This window comes from Rhinatrema bivittatum, chromosome 3 (genome assembly GCF_901001135.1).
Source record: "Rhinatrema bivittatum chromosome 3, aRhiBiv1.1, whole genome shotgun sequence".
Classification (NCBI taxonomy): Eukaryota; Metazoa; Chordata; class Amphibia; order Gymnophiona; family Rhinatrematidae; genus Rhinatrema; species Rhinatrema bivittatum.
Window position 1 is genome coordinate 111,948,764 of NC_042617.1, and position 17,757 is coordinate 111,966,520.

At 43.4% G+C, this 17,757-nt stretch overlaps 1 protein-coding gene across 5 annotated transcripts in view; it reads right to left on the reverse strand.

Annotated features, from left to right (window-relative positions):
* Positions 1-17,757, reverse strand: part of LOC115087006 — a 326,242-nt gene that overhangs the window by 4,371 nt on the left and 304,114 nt on the right. For 4 of the 5 annotated variants that reach the window (XM_029593593.1, XM_029593595.1, XM_029593598.1 and 1 more), the window contains one exon: positions 16,004-16,226. In XM_029593593.1, coding sequence (XP_029449453.1) covers positions 16,004-16,226 — 223 coding nt within the window. Of the gene's footprint in view, positions 1-16,003; positions 16,227-17,757 lie in introns of those variants that run through there. The other variant, XM_029593596.1, reaches the window with a different exon arrangement.

Here is a 17,757-nt window from a genome sequence, read left to right on the forward strand (position 1 = left end):
TGGGCTTTGTGCCCAGGCGAATTGGCTCTCTGATTGAGAAGTTGAGGAGTATGGGAAACCATACTTGTCGAGGCCAGTACGGGGCTATGAGGATCATTGTTCCTCTGTCCTGTTGTAGCTTCACGATAGTTTTGGCTATGAAGTATGGGAAGCATACTGGTGTCGGCCAGGACGTGGGTCTGAGGAACAGTGAACCCCATCCCGGTTTAACATTAGAAGAGTGCTGGCTATGAGAGGCAGCAGAAGAGACACATTTAAGAGGCTCTTGATGGAAGAAAGGCGTCTATGGGAACTCATCGGAAACATGTAGGGAGTAGAATCTGTGTACCGTATGGTTCGATTTGGACGCAGAGGACAAGTTAAGTTGACCTCAGTGCTAGAAGATTTCTCTCGCTACACATGTAGTCCGAGACCATTCGAGAGGATGGACACCTATATGGAGAAGGTCTACTAGTGCGTTCAGTAAGTGTCTTAGATAAGTGGCCAGAGGATGCATTGAGTAAGCAAGGGCCAAGGGTAGAGCTGCGCAGCTTCCTTGCCGAGCAGCTAAGATGTTGTGCGTGCTTGTGTTTTGGAAAAGTCATTGTCCCTATGCTGTCTGTCTGTATGCATAAAGATTTGTTGCAGAGGCAGTATTGGAAGGCATAAGGGTATAACTCATGGCTACAAGATCCAGGAAGTTTATGTGAAACTGTGCCTGGAACGGAATAGACGCATATTGGGTTGAGAAGGTTTTAGGTCAAACTTACAACCCTGAGTAAATGCGAGCATGAGCAGGATCAGACTAAGTTTTGGTTCTAGATCTGCAATATGGATGAGGGACGAAAGCAGTTGAACAGCTTAGACCCACTGATAATGGAATTTCACTGAATCTAACCCATAGCAGTTTTGGATCTATGAGGAAAAGTGCATAGTGAAAAAACCCCATGGCCCGACAATGAAGAATTGAGGGGCTGAGGTTATGGAAAAATGCGCTCAGGGACATGTAAGAATTGATTAGAATGTCTGCGCATATGCTGGACAGGAAGGTCATTATGACTGTGGTGTCCAGAAGTGTTGTATAAGGGATTTATGGCAGTGACAGTAATCCTAGTTAGTAAATGTATAGTGAGTCATGAAGAAGTGAGAGCTCCTTGTGTGGAATGACTGGTTATGCAGCTGTCTATGCAAGGAAAAACGTGGAGATTAGAGGTAACGTACTTACTGCGATATAGAAGCATGGTAACGAGAGATACCATTTTACCTGTGCCTTCTGAAGAAAGTTGGTATTTCTGAGGTCCAGGATGGGTGGAGAGTAACTACTTTCTGTTGAAAGAAAGAATAGTGTAATTAAAACTCCCCAACCCCCCGCCCTTCCCCCCTCTGAGCTTTGTAGCGTCTGGGGAAGTGTACCGGAATCCTTGGTACAAGGTGGGGTGGCTGCTCTGATATCCGGCCAGCTGGGAGACCAGGAGGTGTCCAACTGGAGGGGCTGATGTAATCTGGATATCATGTAACTTCCCACGGGAGTGTGAGCGGTAAAGTCTTACCCGCATTTCTGTGTGCTGTACAAGGAGACATCGAGACCTGTCGTCAGGCTTCGAGGTGGACTTGCACTTGAGGCAGTATTTGCTGGATCTCGTGTTTAGCAGATCAGTGAATGCACCTGGAACTTTGGTTCTGAATCAGGAACCAGAAACCAGAGCATTAATCAGTAAAGAGCCTCATTGCTGAAAAAGGGAGGAAGCCCTGATGCAATCCCAGAGAAATGATAGAGAGGTTCTCTTGGTATTGTGGCTGACATAGCTAGCATAGTGATATGTGACACTAATATGGTTCTTGGACGGTGCATGACCTAGAACTTTTCGAACCATGTGGCCCGAATTAGAGAACACATCTCAATGGGAATGCCACCAAAGCGGGTACTTACCATCCGACGTGGATCGCCGAAGGACGAGCCAGTGAAGATTGCTGGCTCTGTGGATTTCTGGAGTCCTCGAGGGGTAGCCTGTGGACGTAAACATCCGTCTCAACTCTGATGCCTGGTATGGTGGTGCAGGTATAGCGGAGACAGGCTGGGCGTGACTGGCGCTTACACTGTAATTAGCGGATGGCCACAATCCCGCACCGATGATGGTGGGGCACGCCTGGGAACAGGGGAGCCAATTAACAAGCTCGTGATCCCGAACCCTCGTCGCAGCAGCTCGATGTCTCGTGACGCCAGTGCAGAATTCTTTGGATCTTGATGCAGTGTTTCTGGAGCACCAAGGGCTGCCAAAACTGTGCGGAACAGTGCTGATAGCAGTGGTGATGTTGATCGGCCCGAGCATTGTCCAGCATGGAGAAAGGATAGCACCGATGTGCTGGATGGCATTGGTGGTGGACGGTCACCGTGTCGGTGACGATGCATGCCATGGTGCTCGGCCCGGTCTTTCCCCAGCGCCGAGATGGAAGCCCTCGCTGTCTTGGATGGCGATTGATGATGGACTGTCAGCATGCCTGCTCTGCTCCTGGAACTATGTAGTGTCGTAGGCTAATACGGGGCTTTAATAAGAACCCAAAGCATGGAGCACTGTGTTCAGGCGAGGGCATTACGTGGCGGTGCTATGGCGGTATTGACGGTGTCGAGGGTATCATCAAAAATGTATATGAAAAAACGTCAATGACTTGGCCAGAGCAATGATGACAGTGACGAAGCACTGACGGCATCAGCTTAGGTATCTATGGGAATGATGTGGCATCGAATAGTCGAAAAAACATCGTATCAGAAAAATGATGCCGGCATCGATGGAGTCTATGACCGCATCGATAGGAACGTTGAAGACACCGATGGAAACGATGTGAGCAGCGAGGGCTTCGATGTATGGAGGTGGGCGCTGACGGCATCGATGGCATGGCCACGGGCATTGACGGTATGGACCACGGATGTTGACGGTATCGATTGGATCGACTCGGGCAGCAATGGCGTGCATGGCATCCGTGACACAGACATATCGAGTAAGAAAAGGGAAGTGATTATCCCCTTGTACAGATCTTTGGTGAGGCCTCACCTGGAGTACTGTGTTCAGTTCTGGAGTCCGTATCTCCGAAGGGACAGAGACAGGATGGAGGCGGTCCAGAGTAGGGCGACCAAAAAGGTGGAGGATCTTCATTAAATGACTTATGAGGAGAGATTGAAGAAACTAAATATGTACACCCTGGAGGAAAGGAGGAGCAGGGGCGATATGATACAGATTTTCAGATACTTGAAAGGTTTTAATGATCCAAAAACAACAACAAACCTTTTCCATTGCAAACAAATCAGCAGAACCAGGGGTCACAATTTAAAACTCCAAGGAGGAAGACTCAGAACCACTGTCAGGAAGTATTTCTTCACGGAGAGGGTGGTGGATGCCTGGAACACCCTTCCAGAGGAAGTGGTGAAGACCAAAACTGTGAAGGATTTCAAAGGGGCATGGGATAAATACTGTGGATCAATAAAGTCTAGAGGATGTGACTGAAGAGAAGAGGCTTGGGGGTGGCTTGTGGGAATGATGGCTACTACCTGGAGATGAATATCCTCATTCAATAAACATACACACGGTTAATGCGACTCCAATATTGCTCTATGCTTCAAAGGCAAGAGGAAATGTGGAAAAAAGGATTTGCATCCACATAAAAGCAGGGGAGTAGCTTGCTTGTTTCAGCGGTTACTACCCCAAACAAAAAATGCCTGATATTTCACTTTCAATGCATATCCAGCATAGCTCTCTGCTTCAACAGCAGGGGAATGAAGAAAAGATGTTTTACATTCAGACATCTACCAACAAGGACTGAATTACATAGTCTGGGTAAAACAAGCATGGGTGTAGCTTGCTTGTTACGGTGGTTACTACCCCAAATCAAGCCTGATACTTCACTTAGAATACATATCCAGCGCATCTCACTGCTTCAACGGCAGGGGGAATGAAAGGAGGATTTATATTCAAACAACCAGCAAAGACTGAATTCACAGGCTGGATAAACAAGCGTGGGAGTACCTGGCTTATTACAGCGGTTATTACCCCAAACCAATTAGCTGGATACTTCACTCAGATGCAGCTCCAGCACTGCTATCTACGATGGTGGGGGTGGAAGGGAAATAGAAGCAAAATGTTATTTAAAGGATCAAGAGTAACAGAAAAGTATGGAAAAAATAAGTGTGAAAGCTTGCTGGGAAGATTGGATGGACCATTTGGTTGTCTTCTGCCATCATTTCTATGTTTCTATGTTTCAACCACCAGGGAGGAACCAGAAGCCAACAGGTGTCCCTGGAAATAGACCCCCCTAATGGCGTGGGCGAAGCAAATCTGCAAGGGATCTCAGCCGCCCATATCGCGGGAAAAGACAACGTCACTGAAGTCTACCTCAGCAGAGAGAGTCTAGACCCAGGGGAATGGACGCTGTCGACCATAGCATTCCAGTTGATAGTAAACTGCTGGGGAAGCCCAGCCATGGATCTCCTGGCAACCCGGTCTAACGCCCAAGTTCCCAAGTTCTTCAGCCGCAGATGAGAACTGCATTCCCGGGGAATCGATGCCCTCATCCATACCTGGCCACAGGAAGACCTGCTGTATGCCTTTCCTCCATGGCCACTACTGGGCGGGATCATCCGCAAGATAGAACACCACAGAGGGCTAGCACTTCTAGTGGCCCGGACTGGCCAAGAAGGCCATGGTACACAGACGTGTGAAGACTTCTTGCGGGAACCCTCTGTGCCTACCTCCACACAGGGACCTTCTCCAGCAAGGACTAATCCTCCATGAAGACCCAACTTGATTCTCTGTTACGGTCTGGCCATTGAGAGGACTCGCCTGAAGAAGAGCGGATACTCTAAGGCAGTGATTGACACCTTACTTCAAGCACGCAAGTTCTACATGTCTCTAGCCTACATACGAATATGGGGAATATTCGAAGCCTGGTGTGAGGACCGTGAGCTCCTTCCGCGGACAGTCAAAATCCCCATGATCCTGGAATTTCTGCAGGATGGCTTGAAGAAGGGGTTATCTCTCAACTCCCTCAAGGTTCAGGTGGCCGCACTGGCCTGCTTCAGAGCCAAAGTGGATGGCATCTGTCTATCAACCCATCCAGATGTTTCCTGCTTCCTGAGTGGGGGTCAAGCAAATCCGACCACCATTAAAGTGTCCGATACCCCTAAGGAATCTCAACCTAATACTAGACTTCCTAGCGGGAGCTTCCTTCAGACCTACTCGTGGTCTGTCACTACGGCTCCTGACCTTGAAGACTGCATTCCTAGTGGCAATATGTTCAGCCCGTCGCATCTCCAAGCTTCAAGCCCTATCTTGTCGAGAACTGTTCCTCAAGGGCTCCAGGGGCGATCCGGGAAACTACAGACTGGTTAGCCTGACTTCAGTGCCAGGAAAAATAGTGGAAAGTGTTCTAAACATCAAAATCACAGAACATATAGAAAGACATGGTTTAATGGAACAAAGTCAGCATGGCTTTACCCAGGGCAAGTCTTGCCTTACAAACCTGCTTCACTTTTTTGAAGGAGTTAATAAACATGTGGATAAAGGTGAACCGGTAGATATAGTATACTTGGATTTTCAGAAGGCGTTTGACAAAGTTCCTCATGAGAGGCTTCTAGGAAAAGTAAAAAGTCATGGGATAGGTGGCGATGTCCTTTCGTGGATTGCAAACTGGCTAAAAGACAGGAAACAGAGAGTAGGATTAAATGGGCAATTTTCTCAGTGGAAGGGAGTGGACAGTGGAGTGCCTCAGGGATCTGTATTGGGACCCTTACTTTTCAATATATTTATAAATGATCTGGAAAGAAATATGATGAGTGAGATAATCAAATTTGCAGATGACACAAAATTGTTCAGAGTAGTTAAATCACAAGCAGATTGTGATAAATTGCAGGAAGACCTTGTGAGACTGGAAAATTGGGCATCCAAATGGCAGATGAAATTTAATGTGGATAAGTGCAAGGTGATGCAGATAGGGAAAAATAACCCATGCTATAATTACACAATGTTGGGTTCCATATTAGGTGCTACAACCCAAGAAAGAGATCTAGGTGTCATAGTGGATAACACATTGAAATCGTCGGTACAGTGTGCTGCGGCAGTCAAAAAAGCAAACAGAATGTTGGGAATTATTAGAAAGGGAATGGTGAATAAAACGGAAAATGTCATAATGCCTCTGTATCGCTCCATGGTGAGACCGCACCTTGAATATTGTGTACAATTCTGGTCGCCACATCTCAAAAAAGATATAATTGCAATGGAGAAGGTACAGAGAAGGGTTACCAAAATGATAAGGGGAATGGAACAACTCCCCTATGAGGAAAGACTAAAAAGGTTAGGACTTTTCAGCTTGGAGAAGAGACGACTGAGGGGGGATATGATGGAGGTGTTTAAAATCATGAGAGGTCTAGAACGGGTAGATGTGAATCGGTTATTTACTCTTTCGGATAGTAGAAAGACTAGGGGGCACTCCATGATGTTAGCATGGGGCACATTTAAAACTAATCGGAGAAAGTTCTTTTTTACTCAACGCACAATTAAACTCTGGAATTTGTTGCCAGAGGATGTGGTTAGTGCAGTTAGTATAGCTGTGCTTAAAAAAGGATTGGATAAGTTCTTGGAGGAGAAGTCCATTACCTGCTATTAAGTTCACTTAGAGAATAGCCACTGCCATTAGCAATGGTTACATGGAATAGACTTAGTTTTTGGGTACTTGCCAGGTTCTTATGGCCTGGATTGGCCACTGTTGGAAACAGGATGCTGGGCTTCATGGACCCTTGGTCTGACCCAGTATGGCATTTTCTTATGTTCTTATGTTTACACCGGGATCCATACAACTACGCACGTTCCCTCCTTTCTTCCGAAGGTGGTTTCTCAATTTCATCTAAACCAAACCATATCGCTACCATCTCCAGACGAGCATAAGGACTCGGAAGCCTCATGCCGTCTTCACCACCTAAATGTTGGCAGACTCCTAGTCCGATACCTGGAAAGATTTGAATACGTACGAAAGACGGACCACCTATTCGTCCTTCACAGCGGAAAGAAACAAGGGGAAGCGGCCTCGCAGGCAACCATAGCCCGCTGGATCAAAGAAGTAATCAAGGTGGCCAACATAGAGGCAGGGAAGCCTTCACCTCTACAAGTCAAGGCCCATTCTACAAGAGCCCAGGCAGTGTCCTGGGCAGAAACCAAGATGCTGTCACCCGCCGAGATCGGTCGAGCGGCGACGTGGTCCTCCCTATATACCTTCTCGAGGTTCTACCGCCTGGATGTCCAGGCCCGGGTGGACACATCATTTGCAAGGGCAGTACTAAGTGGGCCATGGGCAGCCTCCCACCCGGTTCGAGAGTAGCTTTTGTACATCCCATTGGTCCTGAGTCCATCTGTTACACTCTAGGAAATGGAGAAATTACTTACCTGATAATTTTGTTTTCCTTAGTGTAGACAGATGGACTCGGCATTCCTGCCCACGGCTGCCCCAAAATCCGGAAACCTTGGGTGACAATCCCCGAGAGCAAAACAAGCACGGGTAAGCCAGGTATTACCCCTAATTCAAGACCCTCATGGTTGCTGGGTGTCGGCGTTTTTCGGTTGAGTGCACTGGCGGTCTCCAATTTGGCAATCAGTTTAACCCGTCCTAGTTAATCAAGTTATTAAAACATACACAGCTCCTCAATTGCTTTTCGAGGAGAATACTGAAGAGCTAAACTTCTTGCACAGGTATATATAGGCTGAAGTCAGATTGAAATCTGACTCCGTCTCCCATCTGCTGTCAGGAGTACACTATACCCATTGGTCCTGAGTCCATCTGTCTCTACACTAAGGAAAACGAAATTATCAGGTAAGTAATTACTCTATTTTTTTTTTAATAATGGGGCACATATCGGGCTAGATTTTATCTGCATAAGTCATTATCTGGCTAAAATCTACCTGGATAAAAAAGAGGAAATCCTAAGTTATCTTGCTAACTTCTGGCTAAATTATCTCGATAACTTTAGACCTACTTCAGAACAAGTCTAAAATTATCCAACCCTGTGGGGCCAGATAATTTACCATTTAATCAAATATCTTTGAATATATTTGATTAAGTGGCACTGTTTCATTAAAAATCCAAAATGGTCAGTGTGGGCTTGGGCCCAATTTCCACTCTTCCTCCAATATTTCAGAACTGGCCCGATCGTGTGAGCTTGTCCCACTCCCTAAACCCTTCTGAAGTGCTAAAAAACATTCACAGGGTCCGTAGGCCAAGCCCCCCCTTTTCTCCATATTATTTTTGGTTTTGACTGGCTCCCTTCTGCCTTCCCCACCCAACTGCAACTGCTTTGTAACATGGGCTCTGACAGCAGCAACATTGGAAGCAAATAAAAGAATACCTCGGTCTCAGCAGGGGAAACACTGAGAGGAGAGGATCATCTTGCTGGTGGCTGAAAGGAATCAGTAAGTTTTTGCTTGGGACATTGACATTGACTTTTTTTAAAGTATTGGGGCAAAGTTAACTATTTGGGAATATTATTTAGTGTGTTTGGGCCTTTAATAGTCAGGCAGTGAATAAACAAGTTAGACTGTTTGCATTTTTAAATAGTCAATAAGGTAGCAGTAGGTAGGCAGTGAATACACAAGTTAGACTGTTTGTATTTTTAGTCAGTCAATAAGGTAGCAGTAGGTAGTGTGTTTATTTTTTAAAAGTCTGCCTGACTATTAAAGTGTCCTCCAGACTTTTAAAGAGCTAAGTGTTTTATTTAATAATAACTGAGTGTATTGTATTGAAAAACAAAAAAAAAAAAACCACAAAAAAAAAAAACAAACCCACAAAAAACTAGCCAGAATCTAGAAATAAGCTAGGAGCAGTATATACCAAAGTAAAAAAGTTGAATAGTTCAGCTCAGTTACTCACCTTGGAAAGGTGTTGAGGTGGTGTGATTAGGTTTGAATAGGGAACAACATTTGTTAATCAAGGGAGCTGTGAGTCACTCAGGCTGACTAACTAAGTGTGAAGATTGTGTGTTTTGTGAATAGGTACTATTCTTTGTTAATCAGCACAGCAGTGAGTCACTCAGGAAATCTAACTGAAAGGTCACGCAGGAAATCTAACTGAAAGGTCACTCAGGAAATCTAACTGAAGTGTACATCTCCTAAGGGATTGTTTTGCACTAATTTACTTTAGAAGCACATTATAAATTAGAAGGAAAGAGCTCAGTAACCCACATTCCAGTGGAAACACTGAGAGGAGAGGATCACCTTGCTGGTGGCTGAAAGGAATCAGTAAGTTTTTGCTTGGGACATTGACATTGACTTTTTTAAAAGTATTGGGGCAAAGTTAACTATTTGGGAATATTATTTAGTGTGTTTGTGCCTTTAATAGTCAGGCAGTGAATAAACAAGTTAGACTGTTTGCATTTTTAAATAGTCAGTCAATAAGGTAGCAGTAGGTAGGCAGTGAATACACAAGTTAGACTGTTTGTATTTTTAGTCAGTCAATAAGGTAGCAGTAGGTAGTGTGTTTATTTTTTAAAAGTCTGCCTGACTATTAAAGTGTCCTCCAGACTTTTAAAGAGCTAAGTGTTTTATTTAATAATAACTGAGTGCATTGTATTGAAAAACAAAAAAAAAAAAACCCCACAAAAAAAAAAACCAAACCCACAAAAAAGTAGCCAGAAGCTAGAAATAAGCTAGGAGCAGTATATACCAAAGTATATAAGTTGAATAGTTCAGCTCAGTTACTCACCTTGGAAAGGTGTTGAGGTGGTGTGATTAGGTTTGAATAGGGAACAACATTTGTTAATCAAAGGAGCTGTGAGTCACTCAGGCTGACTAACTAAAGTTAGACTGTTTGTAATTCCCAACCCACCCACCCACCGCAAGCTCATCCCTTAATTTATAGGCAGGTGCCACTTGCACAAAAAAAAAACAAAAAACCCATCAACAAAAACTTTATTGAGAATTCGATCAGACCCCAGTAGGCCACTACCAGACATATAGTGAATTCACTAATACATTTAAAGGAACTTAGACACATTCCTACTCCCATAGCAACCTAAAACTTAACTAGGAACTGATCAAAATTGAGATGAAGGCAGCAGTCCAGCAGCAAGAGGGGGGCTTCCCAGTCTTTTGCATCGAGTGTCACATGTATGATTTTTTACCCACCGGTGAGAAGTTGTACATGTGCATGCGATGCAAAGAGCTCCTGGCTCTCAGAGAACGAGTCCGATCTGTGGAGGCTAGAGTGGCAGACCTGGAGGAGCTGAGGGAGACAGAGAGGTATATAGATGAGACCTTCAGGGACATAGTAGTCCAGTCCCAACTTCAGACTGGCAGCCCTGGTGCTGCCTTGGAGGAAGAAGGTCTCATAATGGGAAAGCACCAACCAGGTGTAGCAGGAAAGGATCCTGTAGCAAGGACCTGCTCTCTAGTTGATGCATTGTCCTTTCGCACTGAGGATATCTCCCTAAGGCCTACTGCCCAGGAGGGAAGGGTTAGGTCGGCCGTCATAGTTGGTGATTCGATTATTAGGAATGTAGATAGCTGGGTGGCGGGTGGGCGTGAGGATCGCCTGGTAACATGCCTACCTGGTGCGAAGGTGGCGGACCTCACGCGTCACCTAGATAGGATTTTAGACAGTGCTGGGGAGGAGCCGGCTGCCGTGGTACACGTGGGCACCAACGACATAGGAAAATGTGGGAGGGAGGTTCTGGAAGCCAAATTTAGGCTCTTAGGTAGAAAGATTAAATCCAGAACCTCCAGGGTAGCATTCTCTGAAATGCTCCCTGTTCCACGCGCAGGTCACCAGAGGCAGGCAGAGCTCCGGAGTCTCAATGCGTGGATGAGACGATGGTGCAAGGAAGAGGGATTCAGTTTTGTTAGGAACTGGGGAACCTTTTGGGGAAGGGGGAGTCTCTTCCGAAGGGATGGGCTCCACCTTAACCAGGGTGGAACCAGACTGCTGGCGCTAACCTTTAAAAAGGAGATAGAGCAGCTTTTAAACTAGAACAAAGGGGAAAGCCGACAGTCGCTCAGCAGCGCATGGTTCGGAGAGATGTATCTTTAAAGGATACTAATGATGCATTAGAATTAGGGCATCCCGACAGTGAGGTTCCAATAATTAGAAAAGTAGACCAAGTGCCTGTAACTAAAAACTCACCTGAGCTAAAAAATTCTAACTTATCCCTATCAATTAAAAAGCAGAATAAAAATACAAACAAAAAACAAACTTTGAAATGTTTGTATGCTAATGCCAGAAGTCTAAGAAGTAAGATGGGAGAATTAGAATGTATAGCAGTAAATGATGACATAGACTTAATTGGCATCTCAGAGACATGGTGGAAAGAGGATAACCAATGGGAGAGTGCTATACCGGGGTACAAATTATATCGCAATGACAGAGAGGAGCAGTCGGGAGGAGGTGTGGCGCTTTATGTCCAGGATGGCATAGAGTCCAACAGGATAAACATCCTGCATGAGACTAAATACAAAATTGAATCTTTATGGGTAGAAATCCCTTGTATATCAGGGAAGACTACAGTGATAGGGGTATACTACCGTCCACCTGGTCAAGATGGTGAGATGGACAGTGAAATGCTAAGAGAAATTAGGGAAGCTAACCAAATTGGTAGTGCAGTAATAATGGGAGACTTCAATTACCCCAATATAGACTGGGTAAATGTATCATCGGGTCACGCTAGAGAGATAACGTTCCTGGATGGAATAAATGATAGCTTTATGGAGCAATTGGTTCAGGAACCGACGAGAGAGGGAGCAATTTTAGATCTAATTCTCAGTGGAGCACAGGACTTGGTGAGAGAGGTAACGGTGGTGGGGCCGCTTGGCAATAGTGATCATAATATGATCAAATTTGATTTAATGACTGGAAAAGGAACAGTGTGCAAATCCAAGGCTCTCGTGCTAAACTTTCAAAAGGGAAACTTTGATAAAATGAGAAAAATTGTTAGAAAAAAAACTGAAAGGAGCAGCTACAAAAGTAAAAAATGTCCAAGAGGCATGGTCATTGTTAAAAAATACCATTCTAGAAACACAGTCCAGATGTATTCCACACATTAAGAAAGGTGGAAAGAAGGCAAAACGATTACCGGCATGGTTAAAAGGGGAGGTGAAAGAAGCTATTTTAGCCAAAAGATCTTCATTCAAAAATTGGAAGAAGGATCCAACAGAAGAAAATAGGATAAAGCATAAACATTGGCAAGTTAAATGTAAGACATTGATAAGACAGGCTAAGAGAGAATTTGAAAAGAAGTTGGCTGTAGAGGCAAAAACTCACAGTAAAAACTTTTTTAAATATATCCGAAGCAGAAAGCCTGTGAGGGAGTCAGTTGGACCGTTAGATGATCGAGGGGTTAAAGGGGCACTTAGAGAAGATAAGGCCATCGCGGAAAGATTAAATGATTTCTTTGCTTCGGTGTTTACTGAAGAGGATGTTGGGGAGGTACCCGTAATGGAGAAGGTTTTCATGGGTAATGATTCAGATGGACTGAATCAAATCACGGTGAACCTAGAAGATGTGGTAGGTCTGATTGACAAACTGAAGAGTAGTAAATCACCTGGACCGGATGGTATACACCCCAGAGTTCTGAAGGAACTAAAAAATGAAATTTCAGACCTATTAGTAAAAATTTGTAACTTATCATTAAAATCATCCATTGTACCTGTAATGTAATGTAACCCCAATATTTAAAAAGGGCTCCAGGGGCGATCCGGGAAACTACAGACCGGTTAGCCTGACTTTAGTGCCAGGAAAAATAGTGGAAAGTGTTCTAAACATCAAAATCACAGAACATATTGAAAGACATGGTTTAATGGAACAAAGTCAGCATGGCTTTACCCAGGGCAAGTCTTGCCTCACAAATCTGCTTCACTTTTTTGAAGGAGTTAATAAACATGTGGATAAAGGTGAACCGGTAGAAATAGTATACTTGGATTTTCAGAAGGCGTTTGACAAAGTTCCTCATGAGAGGCTTCTAGGAAAAGTAAAAAGTCATGGGATAGGTGGCGATGTCCTTTCGTGGATTGCAAACTGGCTAAAAGACAGGAAACAGAGAGTAGGATTAAATGGGCAATTTTCTCAGTGGAAGGGAGTGGACAGTGGAGTGCCTCAGGGATCTGTATTGGGACCCTTACTGTTCAATATATTTATAAATGATCTGGAAAGAAATACGACGAGTGAGATAATCAAATTTGCAGATGACACAAAATTGTTCAGAGTAGTTAAATCACAAGCAGATTGTGATAAATTGCAGGAAGACCTTGTGAGACTGGAAAATTGGGCATCCAAATGGCAGATGAAATTTAATGTGGATAAGTGCAAGGTGATGCATATAGGGAAAAATAACCCATGCTATAATTACACAATGTTGGGTTCCATATTAGGTGCTACAACCCAAGAAAGAGATCTAGGTGTCATAGTGGATAACACATTGAAATCGTCGGTTCAGTGTGCTGCGGCAGTCAAAAAAGCAAACAGAATGTTGGGAATTATTAGAAAAGGAATGATGAATAAAACGGAAAATGTCATAATGCCTCTGTATCGCTCCATGGTGAGACCGCACCTTGAATACTGTGTACAATTCTGGTCGCCGCATCTCAAAAAAGATATAATTGCGATGGAGAAGGTACAGAGAAGGGCTACCAAAATGATAAGGGGAATGGAACAACTCCCCTATGAGGAAAGACTAAAGAGGTTAGGACTTTTCAGCTTGGAGAAGAGACGACTGAGGGGGGATATGATAGAGGTGTTTAAAATCATGAGAGGTCTAGAACGGGTAGATGTGAATCGGTTATTTACTCTTTCGGATAGTAGAAAGACTAGTGGACACTCCATGAAGTTAGCATGGGGCACATTTAAAACTAATCGGAGAAAGTTATTTTTTACTCAACACACAATTAAACTCTGGAATTTGTTGCCAGAGAATGTGGTTCGTGCAGTTAGTGTAGCTGTGTTTAAAAAAGGATTGTATAAGTTCTTGGAGGAGAAGTCCATTACCTGCTATTAAGTTCACTTAGAGAATAGCCACTGCCATTAGCAATGGTTACATGGAATAGACTTAGTTTTTTGGGTACTTGCCAGGTTCTTATGGCCTGGATTGGCCACTGTTGGAAACAGGATGCTGGGCTTGATGGACCCTTGGTCTGACCCAGTATGGCATTTTCTTATGTTCTTATGTTCTTATGTTCATGGTGGGGGATGGGGGTTGAGTCAGGGTTACAAAGAGGTAGAGGGTGGATGGGGGATAAGAGTGAGCCAATTGAAGCCTAAAAAAAACAGGAAGTAGAAAGGGATGACTTGTGGACTCTGCTTGTTTTTATGCATTTCAGAGGGGTTTGATGTGCTTGGCCCAGCAAGGCCATTTCTGAAATATTTGCGGGGGACAGTGGTGGGAATCAGACCATAGGACCATACTGCACTTTTTAAAAAAACTAAACAGTGCCACTACTGGCTGTATTCTTTTAAATATTCCTGATTAAGTCATAGGTTATCTTCTTAAGCTGATTAAGTCATAAGTTAACCTCTTTAGGTTTTGCAGTTATCCAGCTATATGTAGCTGGAGAACTTTAGATGAGCATATTCAGCAGAACATTTATCCCTCTGACTAACCAGGACAAGTTATCCAGCTAACTTTTGCTGGATAATTTGTCCACTCACTGGCTTATTGTGGATAGACGAAGAAATAGTCCCATTAGACCAATTGAAACCGATATTCCAAACAGAACTTAGCAGCACAAATTCTACTTATATGGTTAAGTGTCACTGTTTAATATCTATTATGGTCAGCGGCCTTATCTGGTTAAGTTATTAGCTGGAAAACTCAGGGACAGGGAATAGGCAGATCAGGGAGGAGTCTAGTTAGCTAGATAAATTAACCGGCTCACTAGATATTCAGAGTTAGCCAGCTGAATTAACTGGCCATATCTGATCGGGCCTTAGAGCTGTCCTACAGTTAGCCAGTTTAACTTATCCAACTAACTTTAAGATAGCTGGGTATATTCAGTGGAGTGCCTGCACCATTGAATATACAGCACCAGTTAGCTGGATAATTTTATCTGGCTAGCTAGCACAGCCATGTGGCGGCTGAATATGGATCTCATTACTTATGGAAACTTATTGTCCTAAAAATGTTTGCTTTGACCTTAACCAAAATTTGGTTTTACAAATGGGTTTTCTTTTGCCCTTTTAAAGCTATCTTTATATAGGTACAGTATAGGGAAATTCAGTAGGCTGCGTTATTGCAAAGAACAAATGTATTTGTTTTATTTGTGAACCTTATAGCCAATTTTCAAAAGGATTCAATGCAGGTAATCTACCTTTGACAATTGCATACATGGTACTTGGGCATAAATGTGCCCACACGCTTTGTACTTTCTTTATCTGCGGGTGATGGAATGGAAGTAAATAAGAGCATATATAGCTTGAAATGCAATGGTACTCATATTTATTTCCCCAACCTAAGCAACCCCTGGAATCCCTCTTTTTAATCCAGCTAAAAGTATGTGCATTGTGAAAGGCCACGTGCACTTTTATCCATGCCGAATGGGACTATTTTCACCCAGAGCAATCTACATGGGTAACTATTTTATTACGTAGCTAAATCCCTTTGAAACTTGTCTTCTATAGAAGTAATTCTGAAACCCTGTGGGAGAGAACTGCAAGCCCATGTTCAAAAGGATACCCTACTCGGGGTTTCCCTTTGAAAATACATTAGCTGCGGGAACAGGGTCTGAACCTTGTATAGAGATTTGCACCTGCTGAAGCAGATATAAATATACTCTCCAAAAATACCCACAGAGTTTTCATAATGAAAGTTCTGCATGTACTCTTCCTTCCACAATCTCACTATGCCTTTTTTTGGCTATGTCTAAAAGTCCATGTATTGTGACCTATGTGGGTATATTTACCTGCAGTGGGGGATGGCAATTTTCAGTGAAGATGAGTAAACATCTGTTTGTCCAGTAAAGATTTTGAGACTTGTCCTCTACATATGATTACATTTATTTTGTATAATTACCTATGCCCATCACTTTTCCATATGCAATCATGTTGACTATTAAGCGAGGATCGTCATACTTTTCATATTTCATCAACAGACGTACAATCTCTCCAGTAATGAAAGCATCATCAAAAGATTGCTCTTCGACAGGCTTCTGTGGGTATTTACTGTAGACCTCCACAGCAGCCACTGGATCTGTCTTCACAAGTAGATCAGCCAGTTCAATGTAGCCATCATGGACCTAGAAATAGATCAATCATCATCATTGACTATTTATTACATGCTTTTCCAACAAAAGAACTCAAAATGAGTTACAGCAAGTTTAGATTAACAACAGCATTTGTAAGCATTTCTGTTATAGACAAATAATGTATCAAGGTGATAGCAAAGTAAGTCACAATAAATGTTACAGGATAACAACTGAGGAGGCATAATGAGGTAAAGTTTTATCAGTAGGAAACACGTTCTGCTTTGTCAAGTAGCCTTTTAGGGGATGACAAGGTAAGCTAAGAGGTAGTTTTCTAGGTTTCATCTGGAATATGAGCAAAGGAGTAGAGACTGTAGAAAGACAGTAGGGGTGTAGTAGTAGGACTGTCTGTAGTTTTTGCTGTATAATATTAAAGTTGTCTTAGGTCCCGAGGGGTGCAACTTGAGATGCAGGCCACATTTCAGCTTCTAGTCTGAAGGCTGCCTCAAAGACCCATGGTTTTAGTAATTTTCTGAAAGTTAGGAGGTTGGGTATTAGCCATGTTAAAAAGTTAGCATGTTCCATAGGGTTGGAACTGAACCTTAGAATAATGGCTCTCCAGAACTTGTAAAGTACTGTTCCTTTGGTGTTACAATGGCTAGACAGGCTTGAAGTAGACAGTATGGTAAGGGTGATTCTGAGGTAGAATGGTACTCGACACTCTTGGAAGGAAGTGTTATCAGAATACTATATTCATATCTGGCATAACATCCTATTAACTCTTCAAGAGTCAATACTTGTTGCATATTCTGGAGAAAGTCAGGATTCTTTCAAATAGTCTTCCTCAAATGGCATCTGATGACTTAACAGCAGTAGTGAAAAAGGGACATAAATGTGGAAAATACTTTCTCCATTCAACCTATGATGTTTTTGAGATGGCATCAAGAGTATCTACCATAGGAACTGGTACTCAGAAACTATCAAGGCTGTGAGCTTCAGATCTCAGAACAGATGTTTGACAGGCTTGCTGATGAGACGTGTAAGGGAGACAATCTCTTTGGAGATAAAATCCTGGAAGTGGTAAATCAAATAAAAGATCATGGTTCCTTGCTTCAAAAACTGTCTGCAGTCATTACTGAGCTACCCTCCATCTCATCCAGGAGATATACAAGTGGGGCACACAGGAGACACTTCAAAAAGGTGTTATCATCCATTCCCTCATTCCCATCAACAACAGACTCTCATGAACCCAGAAGCAGAGGAGCAAGAAACTGCAGGTTGCTCACCAGCCAAATCCTGGAATGGTGTTTTGACTGGATCAAGGAAAACATAGCTAGTATTGCAGTGTCTACTCAGGGGAACCTCCTTCTCAGGGAATGGCAATAGTTTTATGCAAACCATTGATCCAGCATAACCTCAGACAGCTAGGTTCTCTCCAGCATTCAGAATAAGTTTAGTTTTCATCTTTTGGAAAGTCCACAAGATTACCCATTGAGAGTCTATCACTCTCTTGGAGATCAAAGTAGTCAAACCTGTCCCAAAGAGGAAAGAGGGTGGGGATTTTACTCCAAGTATTTCCGAATTC